The following is a 15,367-nucleotide window of genomic DNA, read 5'->3' on the forward strand; positions in this document are numbered from 1 at the left end:
CCCGCAGAGTTTGGGGACGGTGTGAAAACTAAGAGCTCAGATTCTGTCTTTTTACTTTTCTTGTTTGTGTGTTGTGTGAACGAGAGATAGTTCCATTGAGATAAACTGAAAAAAAATGGAACTGACCAGGAGTTCATCTCTCATCTTTATGGGATTCATTTTAAACCCTCAGTTCCCGGCCCTCCCCCATCACGTGACAAATGTCTGTTAATAATTTGGACACAGAAGTTACTCATTCACTCCACCATCTGTGGCCTTTACCAACTGGGAAAGAAAAATTATTACCAAACGAAGAGGCTAAAATCATTTCAATAGACTAAAAAACAAATGCTTTTTTATGTTGCTCTAGTTTTAAGCCTGGTTTCATGCCTGATGAATGGATAAGTAAAAAATTTTGAGGCTTTTTTAATTAGCTGGTTTATGATAGTATATAGAGTGTAAAAAAAAGGAACCCGTTTTTAAAAATGTGCCATATAAATTATCGCAAGGCTGATGTCAGGGTGCGAGGAGTAATCTCTTCTATGTTCATGGAGACGGGAGACTCATCTTGTGGGTAATAATGGCCAACATTTACGGAGTGTTAACCCTGAGTTCACCACTGTACAAACCAGGAGATCGAGGCCAAGAATAAGGAACTGGTGCCTCCGAGGGACAAAGCGGGGTCCACCTGGCTCCACAGCCTGGCCTCCCGCCTAGCCAGTACATTCGATTCATGATTCCTGCTGAGGAACTAGAAATAGCGTTTTTTCTCCTAACGACCCCGTTCTGCCCTATATTAAGGAAAGTAACACCAAACTTCTAGATATTTACACAGAAGACCAGCATGAGCAGAATAGAAGTGCTCAGTAGGCTACCTAGCTACTAGATCACATGGTTCTATAGACGACCGAGGATTTTTCTCCACCCTTTATCCACGGTCCGCCTCCAAGTGAAGCACATTCAGTGTGGAACAGATGCTCCTTCCAGAGGGAGGCTCCCAGCTGTGGCCCGGTCCTTTGGGACAGACGGGAGTGCTGGAGTGGCGCGGAAAAGCGGTGACAGATCTTCCTCTAGGGAATGCCGAGCTGCGGCGATGGGGTCTGAGCCATTTATCCTAATGGGAACGTGCCCCGTTGTGTCAGGGCTGTTTTAGTTCCTGTTAATTAAGTCAGAACTACGGTCAGGGAAGAATCGGGGCTCATCTTATAACCAGGCAGCCTTTCCTGTGGCTGCCAGTTCAAAATGTCTTTCTTACTGTGTATGGGTTTGAACATTGTTTTAAAAATTCAGACAGTGAAGCCAGACATCAGGGTCTGGTGTGATGTCAATTTTTTACTAGATGAATAATTCAGATTAACCACTTTGTGTTTTGAACCAGAATAGTAGCAAAGAAGGTAATTTTTCTGTTTTCTAATGGACACTCTAAAATGCATGCGTGCAAAATAATACTTTATGGATCCTGCATGTCCGCACTGATTGGAACCTGTAGACAGTTGCATCAGCTTTGGTCCTATTGATCTGGTTACATATATCAAATTTTCTTTTGGAAAATACAGTCAATTCATGACATCTTTCTTCAGTAATTACCTTAAGCCCTCTTTGTTTAAAATGTGTATTTTGCCTATTTCTAAACATAATTCGGATCAACTTATAATAATAATAATACAGAATAGACTAAAACAGTCGAAGTAGGAGACAGATGGCCACATAGAAAATAAAATGAGTTAATATGACTGTGCTGGCTGGAGATAGTAGGAACATAACAAATAGAATACAGATTTTGGAGTTGGACAAACTTGTCTTTCTCCACCATGGCCATGCTGTATAATGTCAGGTACCTCATTTAATTGCTGAGGTTTAACATCTTCATTCATAAAATATTTTGTTGTAGGGTGTTGTGAGAATCAAATAAAGTGCAATGGGAAGTCGGAATGAACAAAGCTATTGAAGTAGACAAACATTTGGGTCCCCCATGGGGCCAGCAGCAGGCTCGGCTTGGTGGCCATAAAGTCATTGCTCACTTTGTCACCGCAGGGCATGCAGGTTGGGGTTGCAAGGAATCACCGTTCACAATGTGATGGTTTCAAATACTGTCCCAGACTGTCATTGCTGGGTCTGATTTTGACGTAACAGGTTGCAGAGTGCTTCTTTCGGTCATGGAGGGTTTGAGCGCTTTCAGCCCACCCTGTGATGTCCTGGGGGCCATGGTTGCACTGAATTATTTTTTTATGCACCCGACCCACATTGCAGGAGAACAAATTTATACAGTGAATTCTTTCAGTAGAAATATTTAACTGGAATATCATGTCACAACACTTTTGTTGACATGTCAAAAATAAAAGAGCCAAATTTTTAAAAGAAAAATAGTGTTAAGAATAATAAAATAGAGAAAAACTTACTCCACATTGATCATCTTTTCATAAGACACAGGGATCTCAGAAAACGATTTTCTACATTGTTGTAAGAGGTATTTGGCTTCCATTTATTGCTGCAAAGAATTTTATTGCTTTGTTGGCTTAAAGTAACTTTAATAAAACTACAGTATTTTGAAGTGAGGTAGCCAGCCATAATCACAGCTGAGGTAGACAATGTTTACAGAGGAGATCATGGTCTTATTTGTGTACATAGTCACAGGATAAACTATTCTCTGTCGTTCATGTGACATTTTCTCAGGATTTTTGTAATATTAAAAGGTGGGATAAATTGTGTGTGGGGGGGTTTGAAATTTGTTTCAGATTTAGTACTTTGTCAAAAATCATTTGCTATCAAATATATCACAGGGATTGAAATTCATTCTTGATTTTTATAAAATGATTTAAAATGCTGTGTTTTCCCATTTACTTACATGATGTGTTCAATTTGACATACATCTCTATATCAATTATTTTTAAAATGCCAATAAAAATGTTAGTTAAGATTTGGGGGCCACGTGTGTGATTCTTCCCCATTAACCAATTAGATGCAGCAAGACAACGAAGGCCCCTGCTCACTTGAGCTTATTTTTAACGACAGGACTTTTCCTTGGAACAGGCGATCTTCACCTCCGATTATTTTAAGACTGAGTACTTGAACCCGGGAAGGTGGGAGGAGTCCTCTTGGAGAATTCTAGTCTCCTGGGTTATCTGATTTAAAAGTACAGGAACCAACATCTCGTACATTTGACTTTGAGACTCTGGTTCACTAAGGTTGGCAGGGTGTCTTCCAAGGTCGTTCCAGGTTCTTGCTTACAGTGAGGCTGCTATAAATCCCTTCAGCCACAAAGCCCCCGGGCAAGCCAAAGGCAGGTCTAACTCAGCGGTAGGAGGGCCTGAAATCTTCAGGGTGATTAGGAGCTCAAGGCTGGGCAGTCGAGAGAAGGCAGGATGGGATTCAAATCTTTTTCTTTTGCCAAAAGGGAGGACAATGCTGTAGATATACAAAAGAGACACGAAAACCCCTTGGGCTAACCACAGCTCCGGGAGCCTGGGGGTCCTGAAGGGTGGTGGGATTTGAGAGGAAGAAGAATAAGAATGAAGAAGTGGGTGTTTTTAATTAAATTACTTGAATAACAAATACAAAGTGTCGAGAAACACTGAAAAATGGGGGTGAATTAGTTACAGAAATACTTCAGTGCAGAATAGGGGGATTTCCACAACCCAAAATATGTTTCAGATGTGAAATGAGAGGAGTGAGAACTCAGACAAAACCAAGGGGGACGTGGAATCGGGAAGGAGGGGGGATGTACATGCAGACAACTGCACTTGAACATCAACAAATATTTTTAAAAGAGTGGGTTTGTGGTTACAGCTGTTTACCTATTCTGCCTCTGAGCTGATGTCCGGCACCTAACTGTCCAGTAATAGATGACATCCTGCCAGACGCAGAAGCCATATTTAATCCCAGATAGAAGAGGCTTGTCGGTAGTAAAGGATCCCTATCAAGCTACAGCCCAAGTTTCTCAAGTTTGCCTAAGGATGAGAATCCCCCCAAATTCATATTAAACCTCAGGCCCCAGGACCCTCCTCCACACCACTGAATCCCTGGGTGAGGAGAGGGTTAGTGAGCACCCAGGTGATTCTTAGAAAAACATCGATCGTGTCAAAAAGATGCTATCGCTGTAGTACCTACTCTTCACGGTAAATGCTGAGGGACAGGGCTGGAGTGGGGACAGGAGGTTTGGGATGCTTCAAATGAAGTTTTGTTTTTCTGAGAATCTCAGGAAGGTTTTCTGGGTCTTGGAGATTTTTAAAAACTATCTAGGAAAGAAAGTGAGTAAGTGAATTTAGGGTCAAAGAACACAACTATGCAATAGCCAAGAGGTGGAAGCAACGCAAGTGGCCATCAACCCAGGAGTGGACAAACAAACGTGATCTGTACACACACTGGAATATTATTTAGCCTTGAAGGAAATTCTGACACGTGCTACTTACTTACATAAGGGTGAAACTTGAGGACATTATGAAATAAACCAGTCACAAAAGGACAAATATTGTAGTCAAATCATAGACACAGAAAGCAGAGTGGTGGTTGCCAGGGGCGGGGAGGGAAGGAAGGGGAGAGTTTCGGGTTAGAGACTTTCAATTTTGCAGCATGAACGGAGTTTTCGAGCTGGATCGAGGTAGTAACTGCACAACATGTGAGTGTACGTAGTGCTGCTGAACTGCAGTACACTTAATGGTAAGATGCTAAGTTTCATTATGGGTGTTTTGCAGCAATTTTAAAAATGAGACCGCTGGTAGAAAGAGTGTCCTCGCTTTCAAAAGTTTAGACCACTTCGCTTTTACAAAAGACCCGTATTAGTACCTATTTTTGCTAACTTAAAGAAATATGCACAGGATTTTTTGCTTTGAAGGCAAAATGTGAAAACAACGTGCAGGTTTGTTTCGCGGCGAGCGGTCGCAGGGGCAGCGCGCACCGGGGCCGCACGTGTGGCCCCTTGAGCCCCTTCCTCGGGAGCCGCACGCAGCATCGAGCCCCAGGGCTCTGAACTGGGTCTGCGGGCACCGGTGCTTCCTCTCCGCTTATTCTGTGCGTACGCCAGCAAGATGGGTCCTAACTGAAGGGCCTCGACGTGTTAGGCCGTTTCAGTTCACCAGGGATTCCACAGGAATGAGCTAATTTGGGATGGGCGGCTAACAGGCATTACAGGGGGACGAACCGCTGCGAATTCTGGGGTTCTAAAAGTACCACCCCATGGAAGGCCCTTCCTGAGCTCCGAGTGGCCTGCCCCGGCTCCCTCGTCTTTGTGCCTGACCTCCTCCCCCGTGATCTCAGCGCTGGCTGTATGTAATGGGAGGGTCAGACGCTCCCCGGAGGAGCTTCCCTTTCGCAGTGTTGACCCCAGGCCCTCTCTCTAAGTGGCTACCTGTCAGTTTCCATTTTAGCTCCACCTTTCTTCCTAAAGGACTGCTGACCACCAGGCGGCATATTACCTGTATTGATCCTCTCTAAGAGCTGTCAAGGTGGAGGGAGAGACTGTAGTAAGGCAGCCCTGAGCTCTTAGCGGAGTGGGATCATAAACGCCCCCATTAAAGGTTTCATTCAATAACAATCTTTGCTAAAGTAAATGGGAAGCGGCTCCCCCACCCCCCCCCCCACCCCCGGCTAAAACGGAGGCCATTATCCACGGGCGTAGAGCACTGGGCTAGGACAGTATCAGTTTCCACATTTTCAAATGATTCCTTTAATGAAAAGCTGCGTTCTTTTCAGGCCATAAAACACCGAGGAAAAGTCTATTCATTTAGCTATTGCACATATTAGCGTGTTTATTTATGGCTAATGCTGCCATCAGCACTACCCGGGTGGAGCATTAACTCACTCAGTGATTGGCAGACGAACTGCTGGAAAACAGATATGCTAAACTGCTTTGGGTGCAGCAAGTGCAGGGTATTGCTGCCGGGCAGAGCGATATAAGTTTATTTTTTCATTCCAAACACAAATACACTGTCTTTATACTGTCTTTTGAATCATTCATCTCGTGTAAAGCATTTTATATCCGCATGCCTATTTCATCCAGAGCCCACAAAGATTTATTTTCAGCCATGTTCTTACAAAATAAACATACTCAATCACTTAACCAAATCTTTAGTTATTTAAAGATCTATGCCACCAAATTGTGAGTTATTTTATGTCAAGAAATATCTTTCCCACCCTGGTTGGTGTGGTTCAGTAGGTTGAGCACTGACCTGTGAACCAAAGGGTCATGGGTTCGATTCCCAGTGAGGGCACATGCCTGGGTTGCGGGCCAGGTCCCCAGTTGTGGGCATGTGAGAGACAACCATACACTGATATTTCTCTCCATCTCTTTCTCCCTCCTTTCCCCCCTGTCTAAAAAATAAACATTAAAAAAGAGAGAAACATCTTTTCATTCTTCCCCTGGTCCTTCTTTCATGAAGTAATTACTGAGCACCTAAATGGGGGCCACCCCAGAAGTCTCCTGTCATGCCCAGCAGGGATTTACTGGGTGGTGATAGGATCCATTTTGTTGGGGAAAATCGTATCTAAAATAGTGTCTAGTCCTAGTGTCATTGAGGGATTTAGGAGAGGAACTGGGACCTCTAAGTTGGTGCCTTCTGAAGGTTAGGGTTCAGAACTTGAATCCTACTTCTGTTAGTGCAGGTCTAAAGACGGTGTTACAAGTTCCATTGCCTTTGCCTGCTCACGGCTGTCCTACGCGCAGAGTGGGAGGCAGAAGGACTGGGAGCGTATGCAGTGAACTGCAGGTGTCCTTTCATTCAGTTATCCGCCACTGGTTTTCGTGTTTTCTGGGTTGTTGTTAGGTGAGATATAAATGTAGAAACATGAGAGGAACTACAAAGAAAGGCCTCAAAAGTCATTTGTTGCTGGACCTTCAAATCAAGGTTCTGCCGAAACAAATGGGGACAGAAAGGCTGCCGTCAGTCCCACCAACGTGTGAGCCAAGGAAGATGTGAAATGACTTCCAGCCTTGACTTCCAACCCTGAGCCCCATGGCTGATCTGACCTCACCCCCCAGGGGTGCCCGAGGTGTGGGTCTGCCTCTGACACAGGCCGCTCTCCCGATGCCCAGATGCCCAATGCTCCTCGCTGCTCCTGTGTCCTCCGGAAGCTTCACAGGCTCCTTCCCTTCCTAGTCTTCATCTGTAAGTGCCGGGAGCCCGCGAGATTCTCCAAGTGCCCCCCCCCCCCTTGGCTGGCTCCCACTGCCTCCGCACCCTGGCAATTCCTGCATTGCCATCTGACTCCCTACTTGGAATCTCTATGTGTGTCTTGAGGCAACTGATTTTGACATGTCCAAAATTAAACTTAAGGTCTTTCCTAAAATCGCTTAGGAATGGTGCCACCACCTGCCGTCCCAGAAACCTGGTGGTCACACTCACGTCCAGTTTGCATGATCTATATCTCAGAAGCCTAAGGCCCATCTACTTGAGGGGAATGAGAAGAAAACTATTGCCTCCATTCCTGCCCTTGGCCAGACCACTTCCTTCCAGCCAGGGGCATCTTTACAAAGCACAAATCGTTTATCACTGCTTTTGAATAGCTTCCCATTCATAGTCCAAAATTGTTAACCTTAACCTTCAGGGCCTCCCATTTCATCCTGAGACACAGATCCCTTAGATTCTAAGGCTTAGAGCTTGTGCTCTGACCACAACAGCTTTCTGAGAGTTTCTTTAACCAGCCAAACCACTTTTTGCCCTGGGACCGCCTCTGATCATTGATTGCCCTTCTGTCTGGAACACTGCTGTCTGCCTGGATTTGGAGCTAGCCTCTCCTATTTAACCATTTGTGTGACTTTTAACTTGCATCACTTTCCTTATCTGTACAATGGAAGAATAATAGTCCTTCGTTAATTGGGCTACAATAAGGATTAAGTAAAATCAGGTGCCTAATCTTATCCTTAATGTGATGAAGGGCACTTTTATGTGTTTAATAAATGTTAGATATTAATATCGATATTTTCTTTTGTGTTTTTTCTTTTTAAAGATTTTATTTATTTTTAGAGAGGGGAAGGGAGGGAGAAAGAGAAGAAGAGAAATATCAATGTGGTTGCCTCTCCAATGCCCCCTACTGGAGGCCTGGCCTGAAACCCGGGCATGTGCTCTGACTGGGAATCAAACCTGTGACCTCTTGGTTCTCAGGCCAGTTCTCAATCCACTGAGCCCCACCAGCCAGGGCTTCTTTTGTGTTTCTGACAAGCATAGTGCCCTGTATATAACAGGTGGCTCAATAAATATTTATTAAATTAATAAATGAACAGTGCATGCAAGATGAGATCAGGTCTCCTCTTTATCATCATTCTTGTAGAACCCAAATGTCCCTGTGGAAGAGTGACAGCAGCCACCCAGGTACGTGACAACCTGGAGAGGGAAAGGCAAGTACACAAAGCAAGAGAACGAGTGGGAAGCACAGCCCGTGTGAAGACACAGAAGGAAGAGACGTCAGCGATGATGAGGCTCTACCTAGAGTTACCAGGCAGAGAGATGTCGGCCCAAAGAAGGAGTGGGGGGGCCAGGTGGGAATGCGTTCATTCAGTCAACAATAGGCATGGTGCTTAGAACTGGAGAGGCAAGCCCAGTGGGTTAGAGAGAATACACTATCCCGTGATGCCTTGAGGATCCCACACAGCCACCTTCTAGTCACAACTCGACCTTGTCACTTTCGTGGCCTCAACAGCTTCTCAACCTCACTGGTGATCGAAGGGCACCCTCGTTCCGTTAGGTCCAGTGCACAGACCGGGCGGATCTCTCAGAGAGCGATCGGGCCCTGTGCACCACATGCCTTAAAAAGGTCTGCAGTCTTCAACCTGGTGATTCCAGGTTTAGGAACCCATTCCATAGAGTCAGCAATGCAAAGATTTGTCAAGAAGGATATTCTTAGCACTTTTTAAAAAAAATAATAAATGTTAATTTGTTATAAACTTTATTATAAGAGAAAGTTTACTTACAAAGTTTATTTACAGAGGTAATAGAAGTGAGCCTGCTGGGCTGCGGAGGCTTAGGAAACAAGTTACAGGAAGAAAAAAACAAACAAACGCGGGGGTCGGGGTGTGTGGCGGGCGTCCCGGGAGTTTAGGAGAGGGAAAGGTAAAGGCCAAGCGCCTGGGGTAGGGGCAGGTGAGAAGAGGGGAAGGGAAGGGAAGGGCCCAGAGAACTGCCCTTAGCACTGTTTTTGAAAATGAAAACTGCTAACACGAATGTTCAGCAACAGCGTAAAATGAAGTACTGGTTGGCTAGTAAAACTTCAGTTTTTCGAAGAATGTTTGATATTCTTTCTACAAACCTAAAAATGCTCACAGTATACAGTTGACCCTTGAAAAAAAGTGAGGGGGCAGGTTGGGGCTCCAAATGCAGCGAAGTTGAAAATCCCAGAGCAAGTTCTGACCACTGTCAGCCCTTCGCGTCGGCCGATTCAACCAACTGCAGCGGGGAGACGGTACCTTACCTCGCAAGTGGGAGTCAGCGGCTGGGAACCTGCCGTTGGGAGTGTTTTCCACCCGCGGTTTGTTCAGACCGCGTATGGGAAACGCAGGGTAGGACGGAAAGAGCCCACTATATTTAATGGGGGGGGGGGCTCCTGTAAGTGGACCCGCACAGTTCAAACACTTGTTCTTCAAGGACCGACTGACTGTCAAGCTCAGCCAGAAAGAATGCAAACCGTCCCTACAGCAGGCGCGCACCCATGCAGAGGGTATGTGTTGCGTCCTCACTGAAGACTGGTACGGACCACAGGTTTCCAGGTATTAGTGGCTAGCTAGGCAGAGGGACATTATTACATAGGTTACATAGGAACCCCCCCCCCCAACAGGCCTTATTTGGGGTCTTTCAGGGCAGTCTTTATGCACGGAAGCTATCAGGCCATCCAGGGCGAGCCTGCCACTCTGTTGGGTCTCCTTCTCTGTCGAAGGAGGAGGTTGGACCACATCACCGCTAAGGCATCTATGAACAAATATGCAAAGTAGGCACAATCTCGGTGAACATTTACTATTGAACTGGGAGCAAAGCCACAACCAAGGCGGAAAAAGAAAAGCGCTGGAGGGGCGTAGGGTTATGGGACGGGGGTGGGGTGGGGTGGGGGGCAACCTGGCAGATTCTGAGGAATGTGGGGGTGTGATCGCCGGCAGATGCCTCGGAGTCGCCAGATGGCTGAGACACAGCCTCCCGGCTGCGACTCCCGGACCCAGCGGCTGCCTGGGTCCCGCCTCCCCCTGGTTTTCTGGTGTCGAGTGGGCATCGACCCCGGCTCTACTTCGAGTCCCTAAGACCGTCCTCCCCGCCAGCCCGGGAGGGGGTTGGGGCTCCCAGAAGAGGCGCGGCCCGCTCCCCGCGCAATGATCCCCTCGGGGACATTTCTGGGTGAGGGGACGCCGAAGGTCACCGCGGCGGAGACCTCCGAGGGACCGAGGGGCTGTTTGAAGCCTTTCAGGCCTCTCCAGAGCTCTAAATCGGAGGGCATTTAATTGGCCTTGTAATTTCCGATCGATTGCCGAATTCAACACATCGAAGGGCACTGGGGAGAGAGAGGGCGTGGACACGCCACAACCCTGTCCGCCTCGGGGAAGGCGGCGGTGCCCCGGCCCCTCCCCACCTCGCCCCGCCTGGCCCCGCAGCAGCTCCCCGGGAACCTGGGCGCTTGGGTTCCCCGCAGGCGATGGGACGGGGGCGGGGGGGGGGGGGGGGGCTGTTCTCGGAAGGGAAGCGAGGGATCGTCCAACCTGCTTCTCCATTGTGGAAACCCTGAGGGCGGGCAGAGGGGAGGGCGGGTTTGGAGAGGAGCAGAATCGAGATTGTTTAAATATCTTTTCTCTTTCTCAGCACCCAAGCACTTAAACATTCCCAATTTCTATCTAAATTACGTCTTATCGGTTTTCCTTTTTAAACAGGAACTTCTGTAAACTTCTCCCCCTACACTCACCATCTAGTGAACATTTTCTGTTGATGAAAACTATGTCCCATAACGTGACTTCAAACGTGTGCATTAAATCAAAGGCGTACTGTCATTTAAGTAGCTTCCAATTTTTCAATTTTGCCAACATCTGTGCTCAACGTGGGCATCGGTCAGTGTTTGCCTACACCCTGGATTGCTTTTCACTGGAATCCATTTCTAGGTGCGAACTAATGGGTCGGGACACAGGTACCCAAGGGAAAGGTTTAACTGGCACCAGATGTGCTGCCGTTAGCGACAGCGCAGTGGTAGCACCGTGGCAGAGACTTCAGCGGCAGCTACTGTTCCTTCTTTCTTCATTTACCCTCCAGCTTTCTCTCCGCACCCTCAACAGTGATTATCCAGAAGGTTCCTGGGTGGCCACAGGTTTCCCGGTAGGAAGGGCTGACTCGGCCAGGAGACTGGAGTGTGGGTGAGAGTTCTGGAGGGGAAGAGACACAGGCTGGGTCTAGATTCAGTTAAAAAACACTGGTCCCTCCCAGGTGATCCTGGTCCCGGCCCCGCCCCCCCCCCCCCCGTGCTTGGGCGTGGCCTGGGTGGTCGTGACAATGGCTGTGATGACAGGTGGCCCTCCCCTAAGCTGCTGGCCATGGGGGTAGGCAGTCTCCCTCTCCCCCCTTTTCTCCTTTCCTTCCCTAATCCCACGCCTTCGGACCTCCTCCCCTCGCCCCCACCCGAGGCTACCGGAGCCCGCACGCCCAGGTGAGTGGGCAGCCCAGCTGCTGCAAAGGCTGGTCTGGGGCTAGAGAGGGGGCGGGAGAGCGCGTTGCAGACTCGTGCATCTGCAGAGAGAACCGAGGCTCTTGCCCTCGTGCCTCGGGCTGGAGCTGCTGTTCCGGGCTGAGCCCTGGCCCAGCGCCCTAACCCTGGAGGCTGGGCCGGCTCTTCTCACTTCTCGGGGCGCCTAGGTTGCAGCTAAAGACCGGCTTTTTAAGGAAAGGGGCTCTCTACCTTCATACTAAATAGGGCGACCCGTTTCTTCAGGTGGTCTTTTTCTTTTTGCTGCAACCGTCCTGGACCTCAGAGATAGAGAGTCTCTGGGTGGGGCCAGGCTGAATTCAGCAAGGCATCCAAGCCCCGCAGGAGCCTTGCCCCCCCCCCCATCCTGCTCTTTCTGTTTCACCCGCTGGTCAGGGAGTGAACGGGTGAAGCCTTAAGCCCTAGATTGATGCAGACCCTTCACCTGGCATTTTGTGGTCTTTCCATTACTCACTTACTTGTCTTAAGTCTGGTTCTTGTATATATACTCTTCAACTTTCTGAGTACAACAGAGTATGTCTTATATTTCTATATTAGTTCACTGATAGATGAATATGCATATAATACATTTTTTAACATACCAACTATATGTTTTTAGTATGTAACAGGCCTACCTGTATACTACTGTTTGGGCAAGAGAGGAAACTGGGACTAAAACAGCAACATGGCAATAGACTGCCTCCTGTGCTCGTGGCCCTTTGAACCATTTTTTAAGGGAAATGTCCTCCAAATCATGTGGGGTGGGGAGACGTGTGGGTAGAGAACCTTGTCTACCTGGATAACTGTCTCACCTAGAGCTAAATTCCACACCCTTTAAGTCTCAGTGTGACTTTCACCCCTCTGGGAAGAAAACTCATCCTGACATTTCCCCACAAAATTAGAAACATGCATTCTCAGGAATGCCAGCATTAAATGGATTGATTGAAATGGATAATCCTGCCCTGGCTGGTGTGGCTCAGTGGACTGAGTGCCAGCCTGAGAACCAAAGGGTCACTGGTTCCGTTCCCAGTCAGGGCACATGCCTGGGTTGCAGGCCAGTTCCCCAAGTAGGGGGCACTTTAAGAGGCAACTACACATTGGTGTTTCTCTCCCTCTCTTTCTCCTTCCCTTCCCCTTCTCTAAAAATAAATAAAATCTTTAAAAAAATCTCACATGGATAATTCTCAAAAACATTAAAAAAGGAAAGAAAGAAATGGATAATCCCTCTCTGCTGGTGCAGGAAAGGTGCGTTGGGTGGTGAGCTAGCGTCAGCCAGGGGGCTGGGGACAAGCGGCAGTCAGGACACAGGAAGCTCTCTGGAAGGCAAACGTGGTAAAGGGAATTTTGGAGACATGGAAGGTCAGCATTTAAGAAAAGGGATGAAGTCCATTAGATCATCATCTAATGAGAAAGACCAACTCAAGATGTGGAAAGGGGGGAAAGAAAAAAGTCAGGGAGTTTGTAAAATCTAAAGGTTTATTATGCTGTTATTGTTATGTTTCTGGAAGAAGGTGTGGCAAGGACAAGTACCCTAGCACAAAAGCGTGAATCAGGAAAGAAGTGTCTATTTTATTTGCTTGGTTTGGAAAGGCCAGAGGAAACACAGCAGTTTGAACCCAAATGTACACAGCTGCTCCCTCATAAAAAGCACTACAAGTATACTAAAAGGCTCAAAAAGGTCAGGCAACGCTAAGGACAAGGGGATAAAAAAATCACAGTAGATGAGGTATCTTGAAAGCAGGCAGTCCAGTAATGGCTGGTTTAGCCAGCCTCAGAGAGCTGACTCCTGAGGCCGGGAGGGAACTTGAATGGAGACGACAGCCACCACAGACCCCGGGGAGGTTCAGCAAGTGAAACACCCTGTTCTTCCGCAAATGGGAGCGTGGGTGGGATGAAGTTGGGAGAACTGGGAGAAGGTTTCGTAAGGAGCAGTTAGACCGTCAGATCTCATCTCCAACCTCAGCGTGGGCAGGACACGCCACACTGAAGTCCACACCCTGAAGAAAGGCCCGTGACATTGAAAATGCCTCCAATATGCCAGACAGAGATCAACATGAGAAATGGGGGGGGGGGGGGGCATCAACCGGGAGGAAACAAGGACAATGTATGGAACAGGAGAAAAACTTTTTTTAAACCTCCAACCTTCAGAGATGCACTAGAAGCTCTTGCATTCCTGGAACAGAAACATGGGTCTCTAAATGGGAACTTAGAAGACAAGCACCTCTTGGAATTGAAAATTATGATACAAAAAAGTGGAGCAGTTGAAAGAGTAGACGAAATTGAGGAAATTACCTAGAAAGTAGAACAAAGAGACACGTAAGTGGAAAATGGCAGAGAAGAAAATTAAAAGTCCCATCCAGGAGACCCAGAATCCAAATACTAGAAATTAAAGTTATTTCCCTATCCCCCGATAACTTTACCTCATAAACACACTTTCCTAGAAAGCATCTGAAGGATGTTTCACTAAAGGAAAGGCAAAAACCAAGACAAAGAAAATCATAGGATCCAGGAAATGGGGCACGACCTGGAAGTTTGTATCCCAGAAGAGAATCACAGGATAATGGCCGCAGCGCAGGGCAAGAAAGCGACCCATCCAAACCTGAGCAGCATGAAGACCACCAGGGGGAACATCTCCAAAGAGATGGGGAGGGGAATGAGGAAGAAACCCATAGAAAACTAAGTAAGGACTCTTCCCAGGAGGCCTATGCTGCCACAGCCACATCTCTCATAATTCCTGAGAAGTTCTGCCACATTTTTCAAGTACTCAGCACCAATGTCAATGGGCAACGGAAGACAGCCTTTGCCGTCACTGCATCCGAGGGCGTGGGTGAAGACATGCTCAGTGGCACTGAGGAAAGCAGACACCAACCTCAGCAAGAGGGCAGGAGAGCTCACAGGGAACGCAGCGGAACGCGTGACCATCAGGGTGCAGAACCCACGTCAGCACAAGATTCCAGACTGGTTCTTGCACGAACAGAATGATGAGAAGGATGTAAAATGCAGCTTTGTCCTGGCCAATGGTCTGGACAATAAGCTTCATAAAGACCTGGAGCGGCTGAAGAAAACGAGGACCCACAGAGGGCTGCACCACTTCTGGGGTCTTGTTGGAGGCCTGCACGCCATGACCACAGCCCACCGGGGTCGCACTGGGGGTGTGTCCAAGAAGAAATAAATCTGTGGGCCTGGTCTGTTATTAAGTAGTTTATATACCTAAAAAGAAAAGAAAAATCCTAAGTAAGCAAGTGATTAATTCCAGAGATAAAAAGAAATGATACTTAAAAAAACAAGGGCACTGTAGCCAGTACACTATTTAGCTGAGCTGGGAATGATACTTACAGCCATAATAACAATGGCTCATACTGGTAAAACTGAAAGGACTGTACGATTACACAGGGGTTGGCAAAAGTAGATTTACGGTTGTTCACATGGAACAAGACAATAATTAATAAATAAAAAAACTCAAGACGACACTGCGTTTCTTGCACTCACGACTGTAAACCTAGGTCTGCCCTCTCCTGTATTGGGAGGGGAGGGGAGGGAGGGAGGGGAGGGGAGGGGGAGGGGAGGGAGGGGAGGGGAGGGGAGGGGAGGGAGGGAGGGGAGGGAGGGGAGGGGAGGATGTCCGTGGGCCCTGGAGGTGAGAGAGCCTCCTCTTCCAGCAGGGAGACAATGGGTATCAGTTAAATCTGGAAAGAAAAGAAATGCCGACAGGTAGGTGCGAAAGAGGACCCTGCGGGCAGCTGTTGTCATG

At 47.5% G+C, this 15,367-nt stretch overlaps 1 protein-coding gene across 1 annotated transcript; it reads left to right on the forward strand.

Annotated features, from left to right (window-relative positions):
* The first annotated feature begins 11,051 nt into the window (after positions 1–11,051).
* Positions 11,052–14,788, forward strand: LOC119051969 (40S ribosomal protein S18-like). The gene is given in 3 exon segments (XM_037148956.2): positions 11,052–11,290; positions 14,160–14,444; positions 14,446–14,788. Coding segments are annotated over 3 exon segments (867 nt in total).
* Positions 14,789–15,367: the final 579 nt, after the last annotated feature.

This window comes from Artibeus jamaicensis, unplaced genomic scaffold (genome assembly GCF_021234435.1).
Source record: "Artibeus jamaicensis isolate MK-2021 breed Jamaican fruit bat unplaced genomic scaffold, CSHL_Jam_final scaffold_916, whole genome shotgun sequence".
Lineage (NCBI taxonomy): Eukaryota > Metazoa > Chordata > Mammalia > Chiroptera > Phyllostomidae > Artibeus > Artibeus jamaicensis.